The following is a 26842-nucleotide window of genomic DNA, read 5'->3' as shown; positions in this document are numbered from 1 at the left end:
CCTTTCTAGGGGCCACCCTGGCACCCAGAAACTTCTTAATAAAAATCTGTCAAATGAATCAATGACTAGATGAGGTGGAAGGATGGTATATTGGTTGTATTCTAGGAGTTAACCTGTTACTGGCACAGTTGATGGGCAGCTACCCCATGTTTTCCCCAAAGTAAAGCTCAAAGTGGCAGTTAAGGGGATCCCTGGGTGGCTCAGCGGTTTCGGGCCTGCCTTTGGCCCAGGGCGTGATCCTGGAGACCTGGGATCGAGTCCCACATCAGGCTCCTGGCATGGAGCCTGCTTCTCCCTCTGCCTGTGTTTCTGCCTCTCTCTCTCTCTGTCTTTCATGAATAAATAAATAAAATCTTAAAAAAAAAACCAACAACAACAAAATGGCAGTTAATTTAGGCCTCTTGGGTTTTTTTCCCCCCACCTAAATCAAACAAACCTATGATTTTATTTGCAATGAAAAATCAAAGCATCTGTTTTTAGCCACAAGGAGGCTCACTGAGGACTCTGATTCTGAACACACAGGAGGGTTTTCCATTTTCTTATTTTTTATGTAGTGCCTCTGATCACATCCAGTGGTGTACTAAATTAGACTTCATCTGGCTCAGGAAAGCCAATTGCTAGACTTTCGGGAAGTTGTAAGCTGGTTGTTAAACAGAGCCATTTTTTTTTTTAAGATTTTATTTTTAAGCAATCTCTATACCCAGAGTGGAACTCGAACCCACAATCCTGAGATCAAGAGTCACACGTGTTATTGATGGAGTCCCTAAACATGGCCATTATTAAAAATCAGACTGTATAAACTTAACTTATATTTGAAACAAATAAATATTAAAAACTCAACACTTCTTAATTATTTTTCTATTATCTATACTCCTGAAGTTACATATATAATGTTTACTTGGTGGAAAACACTACCGATCACTGTGCTACTATGCATTTTTTCCCAACTCTGCACTGAGTGACATCAGGTTGGTAGTTTGAAGCCAGCTGTGATAGGAATATTTACACTACAGAAATCAGCAAATGCTCCAAATCAGGGCTTGATATATTGTTTTGTAGATTGTTTTGAATTAAGATAGCAGATTAAACTTAAAAGCATGGGATGTCTGGGTGGCTCAGCAGTTGAGTGTCTGCCTTTGGCTCAGGGCATGATCCCAAAGTCTCAGGATCAAGTCCCACATTGGACTCCCTGCGAGGAGCCTACTTCTCCCTCTGCCTATGTCTCTGCCTCTCTCTCTGTGTCTCTCATGAATAAATAAATAAAATATTTTTAAAAAAACCTAAAAGTGTGCTTTATCTTTTGCTATTATACATAAATAGTACAAAAAATTAAGGATATAGTCTTCCAATATTTAAAAGCTATTATCCAATTCAGCAAGGAAGTTGCTATGTCTTTGATGAATGAATGAAGTTCCTGCATAGTTCTTGGTTGTTTCATTTTTGTCTTATTAAAGAAAACAAAAATAGGGGTGTCTGGCTGGTTCAGTTGGTAGAGCATGAGACTCTTGATCTCGGGGCTGTGAGTTAGAACTCCATGTTGAGTGTAAAGATTACTTAAAAAAATATATAAGAAACAAAAAATATCAACAATCATTGATCAGATCTACACTCATTTGTAAGTCACATAATCACAAAAATGCTTACAAACATTTATTCATAGCCTGATTTTTTTGGATTATTGTTGGCAATAGAATCATAAAAAATAATAGTAGGTTATAGGTCAATTATATCTCAATAAAACCAGAAGAAATAATAATGGAATTTTATAAGAAATGGGAAATTATACTGAAGTTATAAGTACTGAAGTTATAAGTGTATGGGATTTATAACAGAAAGTATTATATATATTGTTTCACTTATAAATCATGTACATTCTTTTTATCAGTCATGTTTATAAGAAACTTACGTCCACATACATATGTCTATACATTAACCCCAGGCAACCAGTTGTTAAACATTTACCAGCACACCAGTGTTCACATGCATTACGGTCTAGTCTTTTGTGTCCCTGGTGGTACCATCGGGTTGTGTTGTTTTGTTGATGGTTTTTGAGCTTAAGGATGACTTGTCAGCTGCCTCGGATGTGAGACTCCAGGGAAAACCAATCCAACATGGCTGGGGGGAGGGATTACACATCCTTGACCCTCCTGAGTACTTCCATGGGGGGAGGCATTTCAATTCATGGAGAGGAAAACCCCATAACTCCACTCTGAGTCTAGTAACTAATTGCTTAGGTGCCAAGCCAAGATGACTAATGAGGAATCATCATAAATACCTTGGAGGGTACGGGCAAAAAATTCAGCTTCAACATTGCCATCTGTTTTTTTTTTTTTAAGATTTATTTATTTATTCATGAGAGATACAAAGAGAGAGAGAGAGAGAGAGGCAGAGATATAGGCAGAGGGAGAAGCAGGCTCCATGCAGGAAGCCCAATGTGGGACTGGATCCCGGGACTCCAGGACCACGCCCTGAGCCTAAGGCAGATGCTCAACCACTGAGCCACCCAGGCGTCCCAACACTGCCATCTTTGACTCAAAAGATACCCTGTGCCACTGTCTAGGCATCCCCTTCCTTAGACACTGGGGTAGGGATTCGTCTTTTCCAAAACGAAGTCTGTAAAACTAAAATGCACCTTCAGTGTGGCACAGGAGGAGTAAATCACAGCAGGCACAGCCCCTTCTCTGGGAAGGCCTGCAGCTCAACTCCACACATCCTCCCTGGTGGAGCTTTGGCCACCTTCAGTTTCTTTCTTTCTGTCTGTCTGTCTTTCTCTTTTTAAAGGTTTTGTTTATGTATCCATGAGAGACACACGGGGAGGGAGGGAGGGAGGGAGAGAGAGAGAGAGAGAGGCAGGCTTCATGCAGGGAGCCTCACATGGGACTTGATCCCAGGTCTCCAGGGTCAGGCCCTGGGCCAAAGGCGGCGCTAAACCGCTGAGCCACCTGGCTGCCCCACCTGGAGTTTCTAAAGCTGGTCAAGTAGGGAAAGCCCTGCTGTGGCTCCTGTGTTTAAGGAAAGCTCCTCCAGGTCAGTGATTAATGAGCACCTGAACATTTCTAAGGCATCTGAGCACATAAGAAAAAAAGATTATATTCTTTATATTTTAAAAGTGATGCTCAGAATGCTATTTAAAAGTCATAAAGCGTGGGATCCCTGGGTGGCTCTGTGGTTTAGCGCCTGCCTTCAGCCCAGGGCATGATCCTAGAGTCCTGGGATCGAGTCCCACGTTGGGCTCCCTACGTGGAGCCTGCTTCTCCCTCTGCCTCTCTCTCTCTCTCTCTTTCTCTCTGTATCTCTTAAAAATAAAAATAAAAAAGTCATAAAGTGACCCGGGATTTCCATAGTTTCTCAAGTAGGATACCATGGTGAGAAAGGATAGCAAACAAGCCTGGCTGGCCAGGTAAAGTAAAAGAATTCCTTTTAGCCCAAGTTCTAAACTATACCTGAAAAAAAAACAGGAATTGAGACATCTAAGGAGGCAAGTCCTTCAGAAGAATTTTGTCAACTCTATTTCATTGATTCCCACTAGAGTCTAAACCAATAAAACTTTCATTAAAAATTTTTAAATGAAAATATAACACGCAGGATAAGGCATAAATCATAAGTATCAGCTTGAGAAATTTCTGCCAATGTGTTTCTGAGACTAAAACTTCCTTACAATTTTTTTCTCGTGTGTAAAATTGGCGTCCCTTGACAGTTGAAAAGGTGACATCTCCCGAGAAGTTAGAAGCTGGCCATTGGAAAGCCAAAAGGTCACAGGCTGCCAGGCCTTACCGGAGGCTGTAGAGCACTTTGCCGTCGGGTTGCACCCGCAGCATGACGTTGTCTGTGGTGGTGTCGTGGATGAAGGAGCGCTTGGAGTGCACGAAAAACATGTCAGGGACCCAGATCTTCTTGACCAGCCGGCCGTCAAAGGTCATGCTGAGGTTGTTGGTGCTTGGGAAGGACAGCCTCTCATCCTTCCAGTAGTGCCTCAGGTAGAGGGTCATCGTGAAGTCCTGGGGGGGGGGCAGAGAGGGGAACCCCACACACTGAACCTACTGGGTGTCAGCGGGACGTTGTGCACCCCATGGAGCCATCACCTGGCTGGGAATGAAACAGCAGAGTCGAGGGCCTGCGTCTAGTCCCTGGGGTTGGCAGCAGCAGTTGGAGGGCTTCAGGGGAGGGACTCAGCCAGAGGCCTCCAGCAGAACCCCACCCCATGCCCTGGCATCTGCTTCCACACTGACAAGGTGGTACTGCCAACACTGGTGACCCTCACCATGTTTGGGGAGTGGAGGGGGTGGGAGGGCTGGATAAACACCCCAGCTCCCTGGCCCCTCAGCTGGGATAACCCTGAGGTGTATTCTTTGCTGACTCTCAGAGTTCCCCCAGTGGGACTGAGATTCACAGTAGTAACTGGTTTGAGGGCACAGGCTGTTTTGCTTCCTCCCTATCCCTGTTTCCCCTATCCCTGTCTCCCACCCCTGCTGTCTTGCTGAGTCATAGGGAATCACCTCCCAAATAAACCTCTTGTGCTAGAATGCTTCTCTCAAGTCTGCTTTTTGGAGAACCCAAGCTAACATAAGGCTTTAAAAGTCCTGTAAGTCAAGGAGTTGTAGAACATTCTATTTTCACATCTAAACCCACTAAAAAGGGGGGAAAAGGACACTTTTCAGCAGTTTTTCTGCATTTCCACAGCTAAATATAGGATCTACAGCTGAAGAACATCTGGCTATTTGACAGCTGCCTCCTTGGACCCCACTGTTCATGTTTGACAGCCTTTGCCCAGAGAACACATCCCAGTAGCAAGAGTTTAGTGTGGAGGGAGATCAACTTTGTCATTGGCTCTGCCTCACACCAATTGGATGGCTTCGGGCAAGTGTCTTAACCTTCCGGAGCCACCTACATGATTGTGGGCATTCCCATTGCCCACGGAGTTGTGAGACCCAGCGAGTTCGGGTGTGTGCACTTCCCAGCCCAGCACAGGCCCCCGTGTGTGTGAATCCACCTGCCCGCAGTCCCTGAAATGGAAGCACTTACCATGTCGACCTCCGAGATGCTGTCCAAGCTCTCCACCTGCACATCCACACCAACAGGAATGGCCGGACCTGCAAACAGGGCATGGAAATAATATGGATTCTTTTTACTTGAATTTTTACTGTGGAAAAGACAGGCATGAGGAGCATTCCCCCTGGAACCCGTTCCTCAGCTTCCTGCCAGATTTGAAGGTTTGGTGTCCCCACATGTCAAGCTGAAATGAAACCAGGAATCAAAGGGTTGAATCATGGGTGGCTCCCTGGAATACTCCAACAAAAGTTTAAAAAAAATAAGTGTTTTGTTTTCACCTGAATCATTCAGGTGATTCTGAAATGATGAGATTCCAATAAAGCTTTCTTCTTTGGTTACACATGCTCATCTAAAGGTACAATGAAGACCTAGCTCAAAGCTGGGCCTTATCTAAGGAGTTACTCCCTAGCACGAAGTCCCCCACTTTATTTTTTATATTTGTCTCCTGATTTTATCATGGAAGCCATTGTCTCTGTCTGGCTATGAGAAAGGCACTGCTTGGTAAATAGACACCCAGAACCAAAGTCACATGCAGGTCATCGACCAAACCCACAGATCTGCATCTTTGCCACATGATGGAATAGCTTCCAAGGGATGCAGCAGGGTGGCCTTGAAACGTTAGATTTTTTTTTTTTTTTTTGCATTTCTAGGCAATGAAAACTTAATATTCATCAAGAGAAGGAAAAGATTATAAAGGGAGTAGATTACTGCCCCTTTCCCTCCCTGCCTCCAGGTGTTTGGGGCAGCCATGGAACACAACTTGGATTATCATGGATTGAGGTAGATTTGCACCAAGAGCAGCAGGTTATGGATGGAATAGAGACTCCCTTCTAGAATCTGTTTATTCTTTGGGTGAAGGTGGCCGGCAGAAATAAAAACATGAGAACTATTTCTAAAATAAACATTTTCTTCCAGGAAGAAACCTGTATGGATGAAAACCCTATTTGACACTGAGACGGCTGAAATCCGCCAGCTACAGGCTAAGCCTCAGAGGCTGTGACAGCCCTCTGCACTACATCATTTTTTTCTCAAGCTATTTTCATTTAATTAAACCCAGCAGACCACACTCTGCCCTCGGATACACACCCACAGTTCCGTCTGCCAGCTCCCAGATGAGCATGAATTTAGTCCAAGGTTGTTATTTCAGAGCATTTGCAGGAGGCAGCTTTGGGCTGCAGCCACCCGGTCTTCCCCTGGCCCTTCCCACAGCCACTTGCTGGCCTCACTGATCCCCAGCCTTCCTTGTCAGGAGCAGTGGCCTAAGGACAGCTCAGTTAGCCTAGCCTAACCTGGGAATGTGCTCAGCAGAGCCCTTGGCGGGGCTGAGCAGGGGTGATGCTGTGGGCTCCGTCTTGATCCCCAAGCCCAACGGAGGCAGACCTCCATTGGGGGAGAGCAAAGTGAGGTGGCCCCTTGGTTTGATTTCTATCCATGGACAAGTGGACAGACCTGAAGACAGAAGAAGGCCACCACAAGGGCATGTCTCATACCTCCAAAGCCGGGCCTCATGCTGAAATCATGGTCGTCTATCCTCAGCAGCTGCTCTGACTTGGTCAATGGCGATTTGGTGATATCAGGGCTTCGCTTCAGAATTGGGCTGCCAAGGGGGGAGAAACAGGTTCATCACATATTCCCATCAAGACAGATTTTTTAAAAAATTGCATTCAGATTTGATCTTGACAGGTTCAAAAGATGTGTTATTTCTTCTTTTTATGTTATTTATTTATTTATTTATATTTTAAGAATCCACGGTTAAGTGGACCCTACATGTTTCTTTCTTTTTTTTTATTTTTTAATGATTTTATTTATTTATTCATGAGAGACACAGAGAGAGAGAGAGAGGAGAGACACAGGCAGAGGGAGGAGCAGGCTCCATGCAGGGAGCCTGATGTGGGACTCAATCCTAGGACTCCAGGATCACACTCTGGGCAGAAGGCAGGCGCTTAAACCGCTAAGCCACCCAGGCTGCCCTTATTTCTTCTTTTTAGCTACTGGATATCTTCTCTTCCTCTCTCTCTCCAGCTTTCTGGATAAATGACTTGACCCAGAAGGTCCAAGACAGTGGTTCAGAATCATAATTGAGGAGCTTTAAAAATACCAGTGCCTAGGGCTCCCTTGGTGGCTCAGTCAGTTATACGTCCAACTCTTGATTTCAGCTCAGGTCATGATCTCAGGGTTGTGAAATTGAGCCCAGAGACAGACTCTGAGTTCAGTGCAGAGCTTGCTTGAGATTCTCTCTCCCTCTCCTTCTGCCCCTCCTATCCTTGCTGGTTTGCTCGCTCTCTCTCTCTCTCTCTCAAACAAACACAAACAAAACAAATGCCCAGGCCCCACCTCAGAGATTTGGATTTGGGTGCTCTGGGAATGGGGCTTGGTGACTGGTATTTTTAAAATCTTATTAAGAGTCTAAACACCCCCCAAAGCACTTCGCCCATTCTGGAAGGGTTTGAGCTGGAGGGAGGAGACAGTGGGTGTGGACAGAGCTTGGTACCCTTGACCTCTGTTGGCTCATTCTGTACAAAGAGGATACACTTTTCCTTGGAAATACCCACCATCCCTGTTCCACAGGAGGCAGCTTCTTGTTCTTCTGCTGCTGAATTGCACCCACTGCTCTTTTTATTTATTTTTACTTTTTCTAAACAGATAATATATTTACAGGATTGGACAATTTTAGGAAGGGAAATGCAGTGAACAGTTGACATCCTATCTCTGCTTCCATCTACCCTATTCCCCCATCCACAGGTACCTCTCTGAATGATTTCTTGTTTCTGCCCAGAGTTTCTTGTAGGTACAAGTTAGTACAAGTATATGTTCTTAGTTCTTCCCTTTTTAAAACCCAAAGTTAACATATTATATAAACTCTCCTACTTTTTCTTTTTTATTTAAATATACTTTGGATTATTTTTTTCCATATCTAAATATCCCAAGTCTCTTATTCTGCTTTACGCTGCATAGTGTTCCAGTACATGGATGCACCACAATTTGTGTAACCATCCTCTATTGGTGGACAGCTGGGTTTTTTCTAGTCTTCTGCTATTACAAAAAATGCTGCAGTGGCCTTGAATGGCCTTCATTCACCCATCAGCACCATCTTTAGAATCCACGGAAATAATTGACTCCCTTCCCAGCTCCTTCTTTTTTTTTCCTAAAGATTTTATTTATTTATTTATTCATGAGAGACACACAGAGAGAGGTAAAGACATAGAGGGAGAAGCAGAGGGAGAAGTAGGCTCCCCATGGAGAGCCTGATGCAGGACTCAATCCTAGGACCCCAGGATCATGACCTGAGCCAAAGGCAGATGCTCAACCACTGAGCCACCCAAGTGCTCCCCCCCCCACACTCCTTCTTATGCTAACACCAGGCATGTGTTCTCCTTATGGTCCCACCACACACACCTCCTTTCCCCTGGATTCAGTGGTTCCCAAACTTTGGCCTGCATCAGTATGTCCTAGGCTTATTCAAACTTAGGTTCCTGAGCCTCCCCTTTCCTCTGATGTTTCTGATTCAGTAGGTCTGGGCTGAGGCTCAAGAATTTGCATCTCTAAGAAGTTCCCAGATGTCACTGATGCCACCCGTGTGGAGACAGCGCCTTGAGAGAGCCACCACCCTGGTTCATTTTATCCTCGATATACACACTTGCCTCCTTTATAACAACCTTACTCCACCTTTAAGTTCTTTGCCATCTTCTCTCTTGAAGAAACCTTTCATCATTTTGGAAGGAAATGTGGCTGAGAGACAAAAATGTCTGATGCTGACTGCTCTGTGCCTTTAGGCAATTTGTTTCCTGAGATTTCCTCAACCAATAAAAGGTAAAGCCCTGTGACCTGACAAGGGGTGCAAAGCGTAGATGAGATAACGTGTGGGAGTACTCTTCAGACTCTAAAGGGTATACAAATGGAAAGAGCCACTGTCATTACTGAGCTGACAAGGAAGTTTCCATCCCAAGTAAGGAAATTACTGTGCTCGTAGCAAGGGAAGCAGTCCAGGGAAAGAATTTAAACTAGTGAAACAGAACCAGCCTACACTGCTTATGAATGTAAAAGAGGAAGAAGCTGGGGACTTGGAGAGGAGGAAAACTGGACCCCATCACTTCCCTCATCCTCTCTCACCCAGCTGGAGCTGGGCGCCCACCATCTTTTCCCTTCCAGTTCTCCCATCCTCTGGTCCCCCACTTTCTGCCTTCTGCTCCATGGCCAACGGAGGGGGTTGTTGCTGAAAATCACCACAGTTGAGGCATGGGGAAGAGACATCTTTAGAATGGTGTGCATGCATTTATGGCCATGCCTGTCTTACTTGTTGGCATCTCTGTGTACTTCTGGTTGTTGTCTCTGTCTATGATGGGAATTAAAAACAAACCTGTGTGCTAGAGACAGGTCTCAAATCAACAAAGCACTCCTCATCCTTCAGATCTACTTCCAATAGAGTCAGAATAAAATGTGAAAGAAAAAAAATAACTATGAAGCGTCAATGTATTAATTTAGCCTTTTGATGAGCATTTTCCCAGTACCCACAGGAGCAAGGATTTGGAGAATGAATTACTCGGAAAGACTAGTCTGAGGAGGTCTGACTTAAAATATCTGCCCCAGTAGTTTACCCTGACCTGAGATTGACACCATCCTTAACTTGAACCTACCATGAAACTGTTACTACAGAGAGTAACACTTGGCCAGGTGGACTGTATCACTTGGGCATCCTTGCCCCCCTGGCGTGTGGTTTCAGCCAAATGGGCACTGGCAGGATATAACAGAGCAGGGCATTTATTCCTCATTCTCTTCCTGCCTCAGTGCCAAGGACTAGCAATGTCTGTGTTGCTCTGTGATCACAGATAATCACAGTATCTTCAATAAGCTCCAATAATACCATGTGCTCTCCAGGACTGTGGGTAGCCATAGCTTCCTGCTGTTGCTTGTCCTCAAGGACATTGGCATGCCTGGTTGGTGCCTTGAACCTTGCCCACAGCTCTGTGAGTGGTCCCTTTATTCAATTATTGGTTAAGCCCTTTTGAGTGCAATGCTGTTTTCGCCGGGACTCGCCTGATGCACAAACATCAGGACTGATGCATAAGGATTCTATCACTTATCTGCAGCAAAGGGGAGCAGAGGCAGGAACTTGACAGATGTGGGTCCCCGGAGTGGGTCCCAGCAGTAGGCAAGAGCTAAGATTGCAGGGAGGGCTGTCTTTGGGGCTACAAGCCATCACAACTGCTGGTCAGCGAGGGCGGGATGAGGTCACAGGCCACTGAGGCAGTCTTCTTTATCTTTAGCACCTTGTACAGTGCTGGGCCCCTGTGGCTTCTTGACATGTTAGTGGAATGAAGGAAGGAATCAGCCCCTAGGAGAGCCTGGGTGGCTCAATCGGTGAGGTGTCTGCCTTTGGCTCAGGTCATGATCCTGGAGTCCGGGGATCAAACCCCGTGTCGGGCTCCCTGCCCAGTCAAGGGTCTGCTTCTCCCTCTGCCCCTCACTCCTGCTCGTTATTTCTCTCTCTTTCATCCTCTCTCTCTCTCTCTCTCTCTCGTTCTCAAATAGATAAATAAAAATCTTAAAAAAAAAAAAAAAAAAAGAATCAGCCCCCTAGAGGGGTGTCTGAAAAGGGAAGCAGAGGGAATTGAAAGAAGAGAAGGGCTTGAGATGGAAATTGAGCTTGACTCAGTTCTTTCTTTGGCTTTGGGCCAGCCTGAAAACAGAGATGGGCTCTGAGATGCCACTGTCTCTCCCATCACAAAGCTTAGATTCTAGCCTAGAAAAGACTGATAAATAGGATCCTTGAAGTCTTTTTTTTTTTTTTAATTTTTATTTATTTATGATAGTCACATAGAGAGAGAGGGGGGGGGGCAGAGACACAGGCAGAGGGAGAAGCAGGCTCCATGCACCGGCAGCCCGATGTGGGATTCGATCCCAGGTCTCCAGGATCGCGCCCTGGGCCAAAGGCAGGCGCCAAACCACTGCGCCACCCAGGGATCCCGGATCCTTGAAGTCTTTTTCATTAATGCTGTTAATATTTTTAAGGAACTTTTTTATTGCTGGGGTGCCTGGTTGGTTCAGTCAGTTGAGCGTCTGCTTAGGTCATGACCTCCAAGTCCCAGGATCAAGTCTTGTATTGGGCTTCCCGTTCAGCTGGGAGTCTGCTTCTCTCTCTCCCTCTGCTCCCTGCCCCCTGCTGGTGCACGCTTAGTCTCTCTCTCAAAATCTTTTTTAAAAAATATCTAAGATAAATTAGTTAATTTTAAAAAGATTTATTAAAAATTTTTATTGCTTATGTACCCATGTTAAAAGTTTGTAAAATATGGGCAGCCCCGGTGGCGCAGCAGTTTGGCGCCACCTGCAGCCCAGGGCCTGATCCTGGAGACCTGGGATTGAGTCCCACATTGGGCTCCCAGCACGGAGCCTGCTTCTCCCTCTGCCTGTGTCTCTGCCTCTCTCTGTGTGTCTTTCATGAATAAATAAATAAAATCTTAAAAAAAAAAAGTTTGTGAAATAAATTTAAACGTAAAGGAGAGGGATGCCTGGGTGGCTCAGAGGTTGAGCATCTGCCTTCGGCTCAGGGCATGATCCTGGAGTCCCGGGATCGGGTCCCATATCAGGCTCCCCACATGGAGCCTGCTTCTCCCTCTGCCTATGTCTCTGCCTCTTTCTCTCTCTGTCTCTCATGAATAAATAAATAAAATCTTTTAAAAAAATAAACATAAAGGAGAAAATAAAAACCACTCAGGAATAATCTTTGCCATCTGCATATACCCTTATCCTCTGAGAGAGAGAAAGAGGAGACAGTATAACTTGCATTTAAACTCAATACAATATATCACGAAATATTTTGCATGGCATTGGCATCTTTTTACCAGCCAGGAGTATGATTATTAATTTTTTTTAGTAGGCTCTACACCCAATGTGGGGCTCAAGCTCACAACCCCCAGATCAAGGTTCGTGTGCTCTACCTACTGAGCCACCCAGGCAGCCCGGATTGTTAATCTTGAAATGAAGTATGACACACATCAAATGATAGGAATAACTAGCACTGCTTGAGTCCTTATTATCTGCCAGGTACTAAGTTAACTCGTATTACATGTATTAACTTGGCTTAGTCCTCATAACAATCCTATGAAGTAGGTTTTATCATTATCCCCATTTTATACATGAGGAAACTAAGACACAGAGGGTCTGTAAATATGTAAATTGAAAGGAAAAAGAAGCACAAATCCAAAGGTATATTCCAAAGAGTCAAATGGTCCCGTGAGAAATGTGCCAAGGAGGCCAAGGCTTAAATGAGGTGATACTTAAGAAAGGTGCTAAAGACAACCAACTTTCCTTAAAGTTGTATTTTGAGCCAGCAGAGTGTGCAGAGGGAAATATGCTGCTGGGAGGAGATGCAGCAATGTTAGCAAACGATTAAGGTAAGGCTGAGACTCTGCTAACAGAATCCAATCTCCTTCAAAGAGACTGGCCTCTGCATTAGGGAGGGAGCAGTAAAATGAATGAGTTGCTGCCCAGCATAGCAAAAATGCAGGCATAGGATCACTTAACTAGGGGTTTCTCAGCTCAACTGCACTTTGGGGTCACCCAAGGAACTTCCAGGCCACACCCACAACAGGGGTGAGACCCAGCCATCAATAGCTTTCAAACCTCCTCGGCCAATGTTGAGAACCACTGCTCTAATTTTTGTTTAAATAGAACTCAAGTCTACAGACCAGGATGAATTACCGCTCAGGAAATACAAGGATTCTGCAGCAGAGAAAAATCTGGAAAATAAGAGAGAGGCCAGAGAACTGAGGGTGAGAAAATGCTTTCTTGAGATTGACAAAGAAGGAAAAAGGGTAGCATGAAAGTTGCTGAAGTAAGCTCCAGGATGATGCCTGGCCGTGGGCTAGAACTTTGATTACAAAGACAACTTAGGAACTTACTGTGTCCCATCACATCGATAGCATTACACCAATGAGAGCTCAGACAGAGCAAGACATCCTAAACGGATTTCCTTTCCCTAGGTGAGGCCTCCAATTGGCAGATCCGGGTGGTGTGCATAGCGTAACCATCCTCCAAGCAGTGAGGAGCCCTAAGGGGTGCCTGGTGGAATGAGGGTCTGCAGGAGAGTTTCTTATTGGTGCCCATCACAAGATGACATAGGTGAGGCCCAGGATCATTAGGGGTTTACTGAGCTTTACAGTAGTCAAAGCACCTTCCATACTTCAGCTTGCACAGTCCTTACAATAACCCTGAGGTGACAGACATAACCGACTCTACTCTACAGAAGAAACAGACTTGAGGATGTCAAGTGACTTGTCCCAAGTCATGGAGTATGTGGCAGCTCCAGGTCTGGCTTCTTACTGTTTGGAGCCAGTCTTCTTATCACTGTCCCATCTAGCTTAGGAGCTTTGTTGATGGATTCTTGGGGTTGCCTATAACTGTTGCTGCCCAGGCCAAAACTTCAAAGGAAATCCTCATGGACACACATCCAGGGCTCCATCTTACCTCATGGGAACATAAATTTAGGGCTATGATGGCAAGTAGAGTAAGGGTTTGGGAGTGGGTACTAAGCTGGCTGTCTTATAGGGGTGGCCAGGGAACACTTCTCTGGAAGTGACAATCCAGCAGAGACCTGAAGAAGATGAGGGAGCAACCTGCCAATGGGAGAAAGTGCTCCCAGCAGAGTCCTCGCGAGGACAGAGGCCATAAGGTGGGGCTGATCGGTGTGCCCCAGGAGCAGCAAGGAGGCCAGTGTGGCAATAAGGAGGAGACATGGGCCAGACCCGCTGAGTTTGCTCCTCTGCTTACCCAAGATTGAACATGGGGCTACCCTCCAGTGTGCCCACCCCGAGGAAGGCTGCTATGAGACTGTGTACATGTTGCTCTTTGAGGCAATGATATGGTGCAGCAGGAAGGACACCTGCCAGTGAGGAAGCCAGCACACTCTCAAGACCCAGCTTTTCTGGCTGATGAGAGAACACAACACATTTCTGCTTTCTGTCCGTTTCTGTTTACTCTGCTGTGAGATAAGGGATTGGGCCATGGGGGAGCTTGGAGACCTTTCAAGCCTATTCCAGAAGGCATATTGTCCCTAAGGTACTAGAGGTACCTTATAGCTCTAGCCCTGTGGGTGGATGGCAATATAGGAAGGGTCAGGGCACAGCAGATCCCTACAAATACAGTTTTGGTTTCCTCACAGACACAGCAGTACAGGGTGTGTGTGTGTGTGTGTGCATGTGTGCATTTAATTTTTATTTATCTAATAAGGATGGTACCATAATGTTACTTATATTTCTTGAATTGCTATAGAGGCTGTGGATTTTTGCACATAATGAATAAGTATTCCGTGTTTTCCTTTGAGAGAAACTAGTTTATTTCTTTTGATTTCTTACTAGGTGGATTTTGGGGTAAGTAACCAATAAACTGCTTTTCAAACCATAACCTCTAAGAATATATGATGGGTAATTTTATGTGTCAACTTTGCTAGGCCATGGTACCCAGTTCTTGGTTAAACACCAACCTAGATCTTGCAGTGAGATATTTTTAAAGATGTGATTAACATTTACATCAATAGACTTTAAGCAAAGCAGATTGCTCTTCGTGATGTGGGTGGATCTCATCCAATCATTTGAAAGCCTTAGGAGAAAGGGCTGAGATCCTCTGAGAAAGGGAAACCTACCACCAGACTGCCTTCAGACTTGAGCTGCAGCATCAACTCCTGCTGAATTTCCAGACTTGGTAGCCCCCACAACCACATGAGCCAATTCTTTCAAATAAATAAATCCTCCTCCTTCTTCTCTCTCCATACATACATACACATTATACTACATCTGTGTCGCACAATATATCTATGTAATGCTGGATATACAGATAGATAGATACATTTACATGCCCCCTACTGTTTCTCTGGAGAACCCTGACTAATACAGGGTGGGAACACTCCCTGACACCTGAGGTCTGCACACCTGTGGGGGACCTGAACTACCTGGAATCAAAAGCCAGCAGGGCTCATGTCTGGTGTGGGTGGGACCAGCCCAGCTTCAACGTGGCTTCTGATCCTATCTCCATGTCCTAACTCAGGGTCATTTGATCAAACTTTCTTCTTGCCACCATGCCTGAATCCTGTTCCCATCAACGTGAGGCAGGTCCTTAGCACAAAGCCCTGGGATGCTGTTGCCCTTGGAGGGGACAAAAGGTCATGTCTGTCCCCCTGCTTCTCAGCTAAAATCTCAACCTAGATCATCTCTTTTCTCTTGTACATACGTCCCAACATAAATTCCCTATGCCTTCCCACTTGAAGACACTGGATTACTTTCTTTTAATTTAAAGCTCTGATTTTTTCCCCCACCTATTCTCTTTCTCAGGATTCTGAGGCTGTACTTTTCCCATTTATTATAGTTCTTTAACTACTTTCTAACTTGTACAAATCTGTCTCTAATTCCAATGTTACCTGCTTTATGAGCAACCTTTGTTTACTGATCATATTCTATTCACTATGTACCTATGTGCCTTTGAACACTTTAGAATCTCAGTAAATATCTTTTAAGTGGAATTCCCATCACTAATTAAATAACCAGCTATTTTTAAAAAACAAAACCAGAAAAAAAAAAAAGGCCAGAAAACAAAGAGTTTGTCGAGATAGCTCACAACATATTTGGTAAGTGAAGTTATTGAGTGAACTTCTCTACCTACCCCTACCTCCTGCCCTTGCACCTGGAAATGGAATAAGATCAGGCCCAGAAAAGAGGATAGTAAAAGCCTATAACAAGACTTGATATCACAGTAATCACAAGTCACAATCACTTGTTTGAGGTGAAATTTTTTCAATGAGGCAGATTACAGTATAGGAAAGGGCTCAGATTTGACATCAGTCAGGCTTCAGTGTGAATCCCAGGATAGCCACAAACTAGTCATGAACCTTGGGCAGGTTATTTGATCTTTCTATGCCTCAGTTTTATATAAAATGGGGAAATGATACTAACTTTATAAGATTGCTAAATTAAGCAAGAAAATATTTGAACTACATAAAATGGCTGACATTCAATGGTTTTGACCTAGAAAAACATTTTCATATGGTTCAACCTGAATCTTACATTCATCAATATAATGTCCTGTTTTCACATGATGATGGTGAGAGGAGGGCCCTGGACATAGAGAAATAAGCGGTATGAATTCTGAGGGGATGTAGCATGACCTTGGCATAAGCATTTTATATTTTGGGGCTCTTCTCATCTTTAAATGAAGGGATTTCTAGGGTCCTTGAAATTCTGACATTCTGTAAAAATTATTTTATTAATGTCTGTAACCTCTACTGAATTGTCAGCATCTCAAGGGATCACCATTGCTTCCCAAGCCTTGGGCACAGTGCCTGGAGCATAATGTAGTGAATACATAAATTTGTTGGATGAATGAAGTACAGAAAGAGCAAGAATTAGAATGCACTCATTTATTTATGCTTAACATTCCTTGAGTATCTATTATGTACCAGATATCGTACTCGAACTTGGGGTGACAAGGATAAAGGTACAAGTTGAGCCCTTGTTATGGACTGGACGGTGCCCCCGCCCCCAAATCCATATGTTAAAGCCTTAACTCCCAGTGTGACTGTATTTGGAGATAGGTCTTCAGGCAGGTAATTAAGGTTAAATGAGTTCAGAAGAATGGAGCTCAGATACAATAGGATTGGTGTCCTTACAAGAAGAGGAAGACACTAGAGATGCATCTTCCACAGAGAAAAGGCCATTTGAGGACATAGCAAGAAGGAGGCTGTCTACAAGCCAGGAAGAAAGCCTTTCACCAGAAACCAAATTTCCTGACACATTGATCATGGGCTTCTAGCCTCCAGACCCGTGAGAGAATCACTGTCTATTGTTTAGGCCACTCAGTCTGTGGTAATTTATTGTGGCAGCCCCAGTAGACTAATACAGCCCTCAGGAGGCTGATAGTCTAGAAGCTGAGGCAGATGAGGAGTGAGTGCTAATGTTGAGAGATTAGTCCTCTGAGATGGGCTGGACGGGGGCTGTGGAAGCCTTGAAGTAAGTTGCCCAGTTGAGACTGAGAGGCGGGGTGGAGGAAGGCCAATGAAGGCTCCTCAGAAGGTGACATCTCTGGTAAGCATTGGAGCAGCAAAAGAAGTGAGCAGGACAAAAAGGAAAGGAAATGATGTCATCAGCATGGGAAGAAACCTAAGTATAGGTCTCAGGAAACCATTAGTCAGAACTGGACAAGACCCAGCAGCACAAAGAGGAGAATCAAAGGTTTAAGCAAACTATCTGGAGAATGAAAGGACAAGATGAAGAGAGAACACTACTTACTCAGGAGAAAATCAAATTCCAAGATATTTAGGACAGTCAGAGACCCAGTCCATAATTCATTGGCTTGTGCTTTGTCAGGACAGGGATTTGACAGTGAGTATCTCATGTATCATCATCATCATCATCATCATCATCATCATTGCCTTTCTCCCACCTTCCCTCATCAGCATGTGAACCTGCTGCATCTCCTCTGGCCTGAGAGCTCTTACCCAGCTGGCTCTGTCTCACCCTCATCAGTTGCAGCCTTTCCATTCACAGCTGAATTTCTCGTCTAAGTTACCTATACCCATCCCACTCTTCAACACACTGCCACTCTTCTCTGAGGTCCTCAGTGGATCTTAGCGGCTGTATCTTTGTGTAATATGACCCTATTGTTCTCTCCCTCCTTCTGGAAATCCTTGACACTTCCCTGGAATGCCTCCGTAGTCTGTAAGCCTCTGGAGGGCAAAAGCTGTATTTGATTTAGTCATTGATGAAGCACCCATCGCTGGGTGTGGTGCTGGCCCTTTAAGGAGCATTTGACAACTGTTAAATAAATGGCTCTCTTGGCATCTATGACACCTCTCAATTCCAGTCACACAGCTATTTCTCTGGTCCCTCATTTTCCAGCATCCTTCACCAAGGCTTCTTCCTCTTTCCTCTCCTTAAATGTTGCTTTTCCATAAGATTCTTCCTTGATCCTATTCTTATTTCATGTGACATGCTGTTTTTGGGTCACCTCATCCACCACCACCTATGAGTACTCCTATAAGATCTACATCTCCAAGGATGCCTGGGTGGCTCAGTGGTTGAGTGTCTGCCTTTGGCTCAGGTCATGATCCTGGGGTCCTGGGATTGAGTCCCACAACAGGCTCCCCTCTGCCTATGTCTCTGCCTCTCTCTGTGTCTCTCATGAATAAATAAATAAAATCTTAAAAAAAAAAAAAAGTCTACATCTCCAAGCCCGATTTCCCTCATGAGCTGCAGACCTATAGGCCTCCAATTAGACAGCTATCTCTTAGCATCTGTGAAAGCAAATCCAGGTCCACGTGTTCATAATGAACACCTCTTGCCCCAAATCTGCTCCTCATCCTGCTCTCCTTTCCCTGGCACCACCCTCTACCAGGTCACACAATTCAAATACCTGCTAGTCTACCACCCAGTCTAATTCTGATGATTCTAGCTCTTTAAAGCTCTCAGATCCATTCCTCCACCCCCACCCCCGCACTGTTCTTTCCACTAATATCCTATTTCAGGCTTTCACTACCTCTCACCTGGGTTAAGGCATAGGCTCTGGATTACTTTCTCTGACTCCTCTCTAGCACCCTTTCCATCCTTCTACCATACTGACACCAGTGTGAGCTCTCCAAAATGGAAACCAGCTGAAGCTATTCAGACCCACTTTACTTTCAGAATAAACTTGAATTTTTTAGCATGCCAAAGCAAGTATGAGAACAATTCTTGCTGCTTCTGATAGATCAGTTTGCCTGCCCAGAGCAAGAGCTGGCATTTGTCCCATGGCCTGTGGTGTAGGTAGGTTATGCCTCCATTCTTTCAGGGAGGAGGAAGAGACAATAACTATTGACCCATTCTAGAAACATTACCCAGTGCCGTGGCATTCTCATATTTACCAAGCATGATTTATGAGGAAGGTCCCACCTGGATGTGCCTCCTATGGAGATCTTGGGAAACAGTACTTGAGTTATTTGCCAGAGTGGAGACTAGAGCGAGGAAGTGAGGAACAAAACCTAAGGAGGCATCCATTCTCAGACCATGCAAGTGCCTCCTTAAAGTGCCTACCTTGCACCGCAGGCATCTCACTTGCCTTGCCCTCACACCTTGCTTCCCATTTCATTAGTATAAATTGAAAAGAAACCTGGATACAAATAACTAGCAATTTAAGAGTTGAGAATCTGGATGAAATTAAGTAAGCCCTTTAAGAATGTAGGCTATATAAAAATAAAACCACCTGGCTGGCGGATATAGAAGTTGGGTCCACCATTCTGGAAAGCAATTTGGCCAAATATATTTGTAGCTTTAAAGTTCTTGTGCCATTTGACCCAGTACACTTCCAGGAGTCTATCCAAATTTAAAAATCATATACGTAGGATTGCCTAGATGGCTCAGTGAGTAGAGCGCGTGACTCTCGACCTCAGGGTTGTGGGTTCAAGCCCCGTGTTGGGCATAGAGCTTATTTTACAAAAGAAAATCCTGTCTGTAGACAATCCTAATGTACAAAGATAATCGTGCACAATATTTATAATAACAAAGGAAGCAACTAAAAGTCCACAATACAGAGGAAACTGCTTAAATGGTGATAAATCATGCATTTTTATACATTATAATGTAGTCATTCAAATGATAATTATGTAGACTGTATATAATTAAACATGCAGACAAAATCATTCAATACCTTAAGGTTACAAATGTAACTATATATATAGAATAATCTCAGACTAGTTAATAGTCAGTATGTGCTTAGAAATTAAAGGCTGGGGGCACCTGAGTGGCTCAGTGGGTTGGGCGTCTGCCTTTGGCTCAGGTCGTGATCCCGGGGTCCTGAGATCAAGTCCCACATCAGGCTCCCACAGGGAGCCTGCTTTTCCCTCTGCCTGTGTCTCTGCTTCTCTGTCTCTCATGAATAAATAAATAAAATCTTAAAAAAAAAAAAAAAGAAAAAGAAAAAGAAAAGACAAGCTGAAAGAAAATACACAAAAATGCTAGCAATGTTAACACTCATAAATTTCTGGGTTTGGGGATTATGAATGATTTTTGTGTTTTTAAAACATCTTTCCCATTTTTGAAAATGTTAAGTAGGAGATCCCTGGGTGGTTCTGCGGTTTAGCACCTTCCTTCGGCCCAGGGTGTGATCCTGGAGTCCCGGGATGGAGTCCGCGTCGGGCTTCCTTCATGGAGCCTGCTTCTCCCTCTGCCTGTGTCTCTGCCTCTCCCTCTCTCTATGTCTATCATGAATAAATAAATAAAAATCTTAAAAAAAGAAAATGTTAAGTAATAGTCACATATGACTTTCATAATAAAAAATGAAAGTTCTTTTAAATAATGTTTAAATTTTTTTAAAGGTTGTTTATTAATTTATTTGAGAGAGAAAGAGAACCAAGGGGAGAGGCAGAGGGAGAGGGAGAGAATCTTGAAGCAGACTCCTCTCTGAGCACAGAGGCTCCCACATGGGGCTCCATCCTGCTGGGTTGCTCCCATGACCCTGAGATCACAACCTGAGCCAAAACCGAATGATGTGCTTAACTGACCTTATCACCCAGTGCCCCAAATAATATATTTTTTAATTTTTAAAAATTTTTAAAAGATTTTTATTTATTTATTCATGAGAGACACACACACACACACAGAGACAGAGAGGCAGAGACACAGGCAGAGGGAGAAGCAGGCTGTATGCAGGGAGCCTGACGTGGGACTTGATCCTGTGTCTCCAGGATCATGCCCTGGGCTGAAGGTGACACTTAAACTGCTGAGCCACCAGGGATGCCCCCCAAATAATATTTTTTAAAGAAAATCTATTTCACTCTCTAGGACTTCTCTTCATCCCTGGTATTCACCAATAGGTTGCCACTGCAACTCTGGCTTAGGGGAGAGGCTGAGAAGTTTCTGATGACAACCAATAGGGTTTGTCGTTGTGGTTGCTTTTAATCCTCATGAGCACATTTGGTCCAGATAATCTCTATGGCTGTACCGCTCCACGGATTCCACTGTTTGCCCAAGCAACTTCTGACTCTGACAGAACCAGGGCATGTGGCTTGTACACGGCAGTCTCAGTGCCCAGGACTTCCCATGATCCTGGGGTATTTCAGCTCCTGGTTTTGTGATGTCGTAAAGCACCTGGAACAAGTGCTGTGAGCCGTAGCTGGCTGCTTGTGAGCCCGTGTGTGGAGGGCTCTCAACTCCAGGAGGGGGACACTGAAGAGTCAGCCACCCACCCAGCCCTCTCACTAGCCCTGATCTGCAAAAAGCTGGGTTTCCTTTCACACTAATTGATATTTCTGACCTCTATTCATATTTATATCCAGAGATAAAGAGACTCAAAGCTTAATTTGGACCTAAGGCTGACAAAGAACTGAGAGGCAAGAATGCCCTTACTGCCTCTATTTCCTCATCAGTAAAGAGAGAGATGGGTCAGGTTTCCTCCCTCTGTGCTATTTTATTGATGAATGTTGGGCAAGCAGATGTGCACTTAACGACCAGCGCTGCCATCAATGCTGCTTGAGTGGGTACAGGTGCCAAAGGGGCCTCTGCCTAAGCTGCTGCCTCAGATGCTAGTCCCGGGAGGGCAGCACGTACCGTTGATGATGAGTGAGCAGCAGGTCTGCAAGCAGGTCTATCCCTGCACCTCCCTCCCCCATTTATTAGTAGGGGACAATCTAATGATCTGTCTAGCCATACAGCTTGAAGAAAGCTGCCTGGTTTTCTTTTAAAAGATGTTAAAAGGGACCCACAAATCTAGCAGAAATAGTTAGAACTAACAAGATCATTCTCACTAATTAGAGACCCCTTTAGTTATTTGAGAATTTGCAGATTTATTCCAACATAGAATGCAGACATCAAATAATTGCCCTTAATTTTTTTAAACAAGGTGCATGTATTCTTTTTTCCAGAGTCTATCTTTCCCCTAGGATGATTCATAAGAGATTTAGGAATATGCAGTAATAACAGTATATCTGATCTGGCATCATTAAAAAAACAACAGCATAATTCTAACTTCCTAAAAGAGAGGGAGCAGGGAAAAAAAAAAAAGAGAGGGAGCAGGGGAACAAAAGGAAAAGGTGGGGAAAGGCATCCACATAAAACACGATATGCTGGAAAGGACTCCAGAACAATACCATAGGCTCTATCCCCAGGAGTCCACTCACCTGCCTTTCTTAGACATCTCGTGTGCTTCTCTTCCTTGCCAGTGCTGTCTGCCTTCAGTGGTCAAAACCCATCCCCACCACAAAAGGAAGACGCCAACTTTCATATTCTGGACAGCCAGCATGGGTTTCCAAATCCAAATGGTTCTCTCAAGAAACAGCAAAAAGGAAAAGGATGTTCTTTTTTCTCTCTTAAGACATTATTGGTCTGTTCATTATTCCAAGGATGTTTACTCATGCAAAAAAATAAATAAATAAACCCACAGTATGTAATCTGGAGAGCAGGAGAAAGCAATTTCCACTAAACCTATAAATCCTCCTACGTCAGATGTCAGGGATTTTCTGAACTGAGGTTGAAGTCCTGTGTTCCTGTTGAACAATTATTTCATCCAGTCTAGATTAGTTCATCATTAGATGTGGTGAATATATTAGTAAAAGATCTGTATTTTCTGGTTCAAATGAATAGAAGGAAAACGGACCAAAGCAATTTCCAAAATGAGAAATGCCAGAAATACTGAACTGCTTCCTATACTAAGTTAATGAGCTCCTCCCTGGATCTATTTTAAGCTTCCAGCCATTATTATTTGCTTTAGCTGAGGGCTGGATTTGTACAACTCCCCGCCCCCAATCCCTCCTATGCTGAAGCCACAAAACCTCATGGCTTCCTACCTGGGCAGGTTGTCTATATGATTGAGGTTGGGAGGGCTGGAGGGAGAGGATTTTTTTGTCTTTGTTTTGCACAGAAAGAACCAAATTTTCTTATTAGCTGTATTATTTGTATTATGAACTTCATCAGACTTTTCATGTTTAAAAAATACCAATAATAAATTAGCAATAGCCATTAAGCCTGTATTATCTAATGTTAAGAGCAATGGGTCCAAAATGGAGTCACTTATGATAAGTTCCATGTCACCAAGACTTAGTTTCAGCCCTCCTAGAAATGGAATCTTAAACCAGTCAATCAGAAGTCACCTAATTAGCACTAGTTAATAATCTGCCTAATAGAGACCTTACCATCCCCTAAAGGAAAGTAATGTTGCAATAACCAGTCTACTTTTTTTTTAAGATTTTGTTTATTTATTTGTTTGAGAGACAGAGAGATAGCAAGAGAGAGCACAAGTGGGAAGGAGGAGCAGGCTCCCCACTGATCCCCATCCCTGAACCCTGGGATCATGACCTGAGCAGAAGGCAGATGCTTAACCACTAAGCCACCTGGGCACCCCTAACCAGTCCACTTTTTTGTCTAGTATAACTTCCTTGTCCCACCCCTTCTGCTTATACAAATCTGTTATTTTATATAGGTCCTCAGAGCTCCTTTCTATCTGCTAGATTAGATGTTGCCTGATTCATGAATCATTGAACAAAGCCAATAAAATCTTCAAAATTTACTCAGTTGAATATTTTAAACATCATAGATAGTTTTTATTTATCTCTAATGCTTGTTCAAGGACTGCTATAATCGATAGGTCAGTCAATCTATTGACTCTTTAAGTCTCAGCTGACATGGATAACTTTCGGAGCATAATGCTGGAACTTAGGATTTCCAGGACTCTTTATAGTTGAGAAGCAGACAGTTTCATGAAACTGCTAACCCAGCATCCATCAGAATGAGAATTAATTACATAAGACTGAACAAATTGGTACAGGAAGTTTTATTGAGATTATTTGGATTACTGTTGATTTGTTTTAATGTCCTATTTACTGGTTGTACAAGGAAGCCTTTCCTTTTTCTTCTTATGCTATATGTAATTCACAATAATTTTATAAATTGTGCTGTTGTAAACCTAAAATGAAACATTTAAAATGATATATGGTTCTCACTGACACAATTAATTACCCTCTTCAGAATTCAGAAACTTACCTAGTCTCTATACTTTTCAATATAATTGTTTATGTTCAATAAGAATCTGTCCTCCTTTTTACCAGATATAATTAGAAGACTCCGTTATGCCATCAAGGCCTTGCCTGGAATATTATAGTTGATTTGACTGGATGTGACAAGCCATTTTAAAGAACAAACTTTGGGGACCCCCTGGCTGGCTCAGTAGGTAGACCATGCAACTCTTGATCTTGGGGTTGTGAGTTCGAGCCCCACATTGGATGTAGAGATTACCCAAAAATAAAATCTTTTTTAAAAACTTAAAAGGAATAAAGAACAAAATTTGGCTGTAATTATGGAGTCAATGCTTACAAAGTCCTCCCAAGAAACGTGGCCTGAAACAGTTTATAGAGTCCAGCCTGATAGGTAGTAAGGAAGGGAAGCCATTGTTATGTTTTTTGAAACCTCAAGAAGAGAAGAATTTGCCCAAATGTAAAGGTAGCTAAAGTTTGGTGGAGTGTCTTGGGACAGCAAATAAGATGTGCTTTTCAGAGTTCAGTCTCAGATTCTTTATGAACATTCCCAGACAGAAGTTAATTTGGGACTGTTTAATACTGTATGACTCTAGATTTCACAAAGCAAGCTGAAGGAGGCCTCTCTGATCAATCAACAATCTCAATGCACCTAAGTACATCAGCCAAACCTAATGAGACCAGCTCTTTTTTTTTTTAAGATTTTATTTATTTATTCATGAGACACACACACACACACACAGGCAGAGACAGGCAGAGGGAGAAAGAGGCTCCATGAAGGGAGCCTGATGTGGGACTCGATCCCAGGACTCCAGGATCACACCCTGGGCTGAAGGCAGACGCTTAACCACTGAGCCACCCAGGCGTCCTGAAACCAGCTTTTTTAATGACCTAGAATGATCTTGAAATTGTATATGATCAAAGGGGAAGGAAGTCTGCCAGGAGAAACTGTCAGATATTGAAATGGGCAAAAGAGATTATTGGGTGTCCTTGTAATCAAATGCTAAACCTTGTCCAGTGGACCTTCTAGGGATTATCTCACCCTATAGGGATGTGGCCTTTGATTGTCTTTGACCAGGCTATTTTACAACTCTGTGCAAGTAGATATTAACATGTAAAAAGCTGAAAGTAATACATTTTTTCTGTCCATAGCTATGCAAACTATTCCTTTTGTCCAATAAGAAATATAAATCTCTATAAATCAAATCCTCATATGAACTAGTTGTCACATCTTACCAGTCCTCTTGCTAATTAATGAGATAAATAAAAATTTTGACATGTGTTCATTTTTATAGAGTTGTGTTAACTCTTCTTATATAAATTGTCTTTTAACAATAGTTAGTGAGTAGATGTTGAAAATAACTCAACATCTAGAAATAAAGACAATATGTGACGTCTCCAGAAGTCAGTGCAAGCACAGAATGATTATTCACTTGGTAGTGACTCGCCCATCTGAAGAAACAAAGTGGCAAAAGGGAAAGATTCTGGGATTGAGTACATAAAATTTTTCAGGCCAACAAGGCATTGAAGGGTCTGTTAAATGACTCTTTGATGCTCATATTGGAAAATGCATTTCCTTCTTATTTAGAGGACCCTGGACTTAACCAAAGAAAACAAATCCAGATGGCTTCAAATATGCATTTCCTACCTTCTCTCAGTAGCCTAGCAGAGATTTGGCTCAACAGGTCTGAGTTAGCTCAGTGGGAGGACAGGCTGAGGCTAGATGCCCAACCTCCCCAACAAGGCCACCTCCCCCACCAGGAAGCGCCAATGGTAGAACCCTTTCTGCATTTGGCCTTGGCCAACCAATACCCTGCCCAAGTACCCCTCTTGGGGAGATCATGAAGGCTCAGAAAGTCATGTGCACTTTGTTACTTCCCCACTTATAAGTGCTTTTAATAAATATCCCCCCACACACACACACCATTAACACCATGTGACTCTACTGCAGAGAGTATCCATGCCATTTTTGCAAGATAAGGACATAAGAGATATTTGTAAAGATGACATGTGGCCTGAGAGAACCAGCTGAGGCTAACATCCAGATTCAGGAAGGCAGAGGAATTAGAAATCATGATCCAAGACTTATTGAGGACCTAGACTGACTTACTAAAGTATAGTATTTCCAGAGCAATTTTTAAAACCACTGTTTTTGACCAAATTCTCCTTTTCCTTTATTCAGCACACCAGTCTCTTCTCTTTCTCTCTCTCTTTTTTAAGATTTATTTATTTATTTATTTATTTATTTATTTATTTATTTGAGAGAGAGACAGAGAGTGTGTGTGTGCATGAGTGTGCAAGCAGGGGGAGGAGCAGAGGGAGAGAGAGAAACTCAAGCAGACTCCCTGTTGAGCATGGAGTGCGATGTGGGGCTCCGTCTCACGACTTGAGATCAAGACCTGAGTTGAAATCAAGAGTCAGACCCTGAATCAACTGAGCCACTCAGGCACCCCTAACTTGCTTTTTCATTGCCTCTTTTAGGCTCTTGAAATGTCCCCTTGCCTCCAGCCCTCAGAACTGGCCCAACACTCCCTGACCAAGACAGTCAACTTCAGACACCTTGCTTCTGGCTGCTCCAAGACAATGGCCCTAGGTCTTCATCAACTGTTTTCAAGTTACTCACTCTGGAACATTCTCTAGCTACATGCACACCAGTTTTGCTCTGGCTCTGAGTTCAGTGCCTAAATGTCGTTTCCTAGCATTGGACTGAAACTTGCAAGGTAAGGAATTAGGGATAAGAGAATGAGAGAGAAAAAAATGACTTGGATGAAGCAATAATCAGAAGAATTGTTTTTAGTTCCTGATGCAAGTACA

At 43.5% G+C, this 26842-nt stretch overlaps 1 protein-coding gene across 3 annotated transcripts in view; it reads right to left on the bottom strand.

The window, feature by feature from the left end:
• The window catches only part of GABRR1 (gamma-aminobutyric acid type A receptor subunit rho1), a 58321-nt gene that overhangs the window by 12630 nt on the left and 18849 nt on the right, over window positions 1–26842 (bottom strand). The window contains exons 2-5 of one of the 3 annotated variants that reach the window (XM_072832082.1): window positions 22181–22326; window positions 6540–6646; window positions 5023–5090; window positions 3775–3998 (exon numbers count right to left, since the gene is read on the bottom strand). In XM_072832082.1, the coding sequence (XP_072688183.1) occupies window positions 3775–3998; window positions 5023–5090; window positions 6540–6646; window positions 22181–22302 (521 nt within the window). In that variant the 5' untranslated portion in view covers window positions 22303–22326. Of the gene's footprint in view, window positions 1–3774; window positions 3999–5022; window positions 5091–6539; window positions 6647–22180; window positions 22728–26842 lie in introns of those variants that run through there. The other 2 variants (XM_072832083.1, XM_072832084.1) reach the window with 2 other exon arrangements.

Source organism: Canis lupus, chromosome 7 (genome assembly GCF_048164855.1).
Source record: "Canis lupus baileyi chromosome 7, mCanLup2.hap1, whole genome shotgun sequence".
In the NCBI taxonomy this organism is placed as follows: Eukaryota; Metazoa; Chordata; class Mammalia; order Carnivora; family Canidae; genus Canis; species Canis lupus.
Note: the sequence above shows the minus strand (reverse complement) of the source record. Positions and strands in the feature narration are given on the sequence as shown.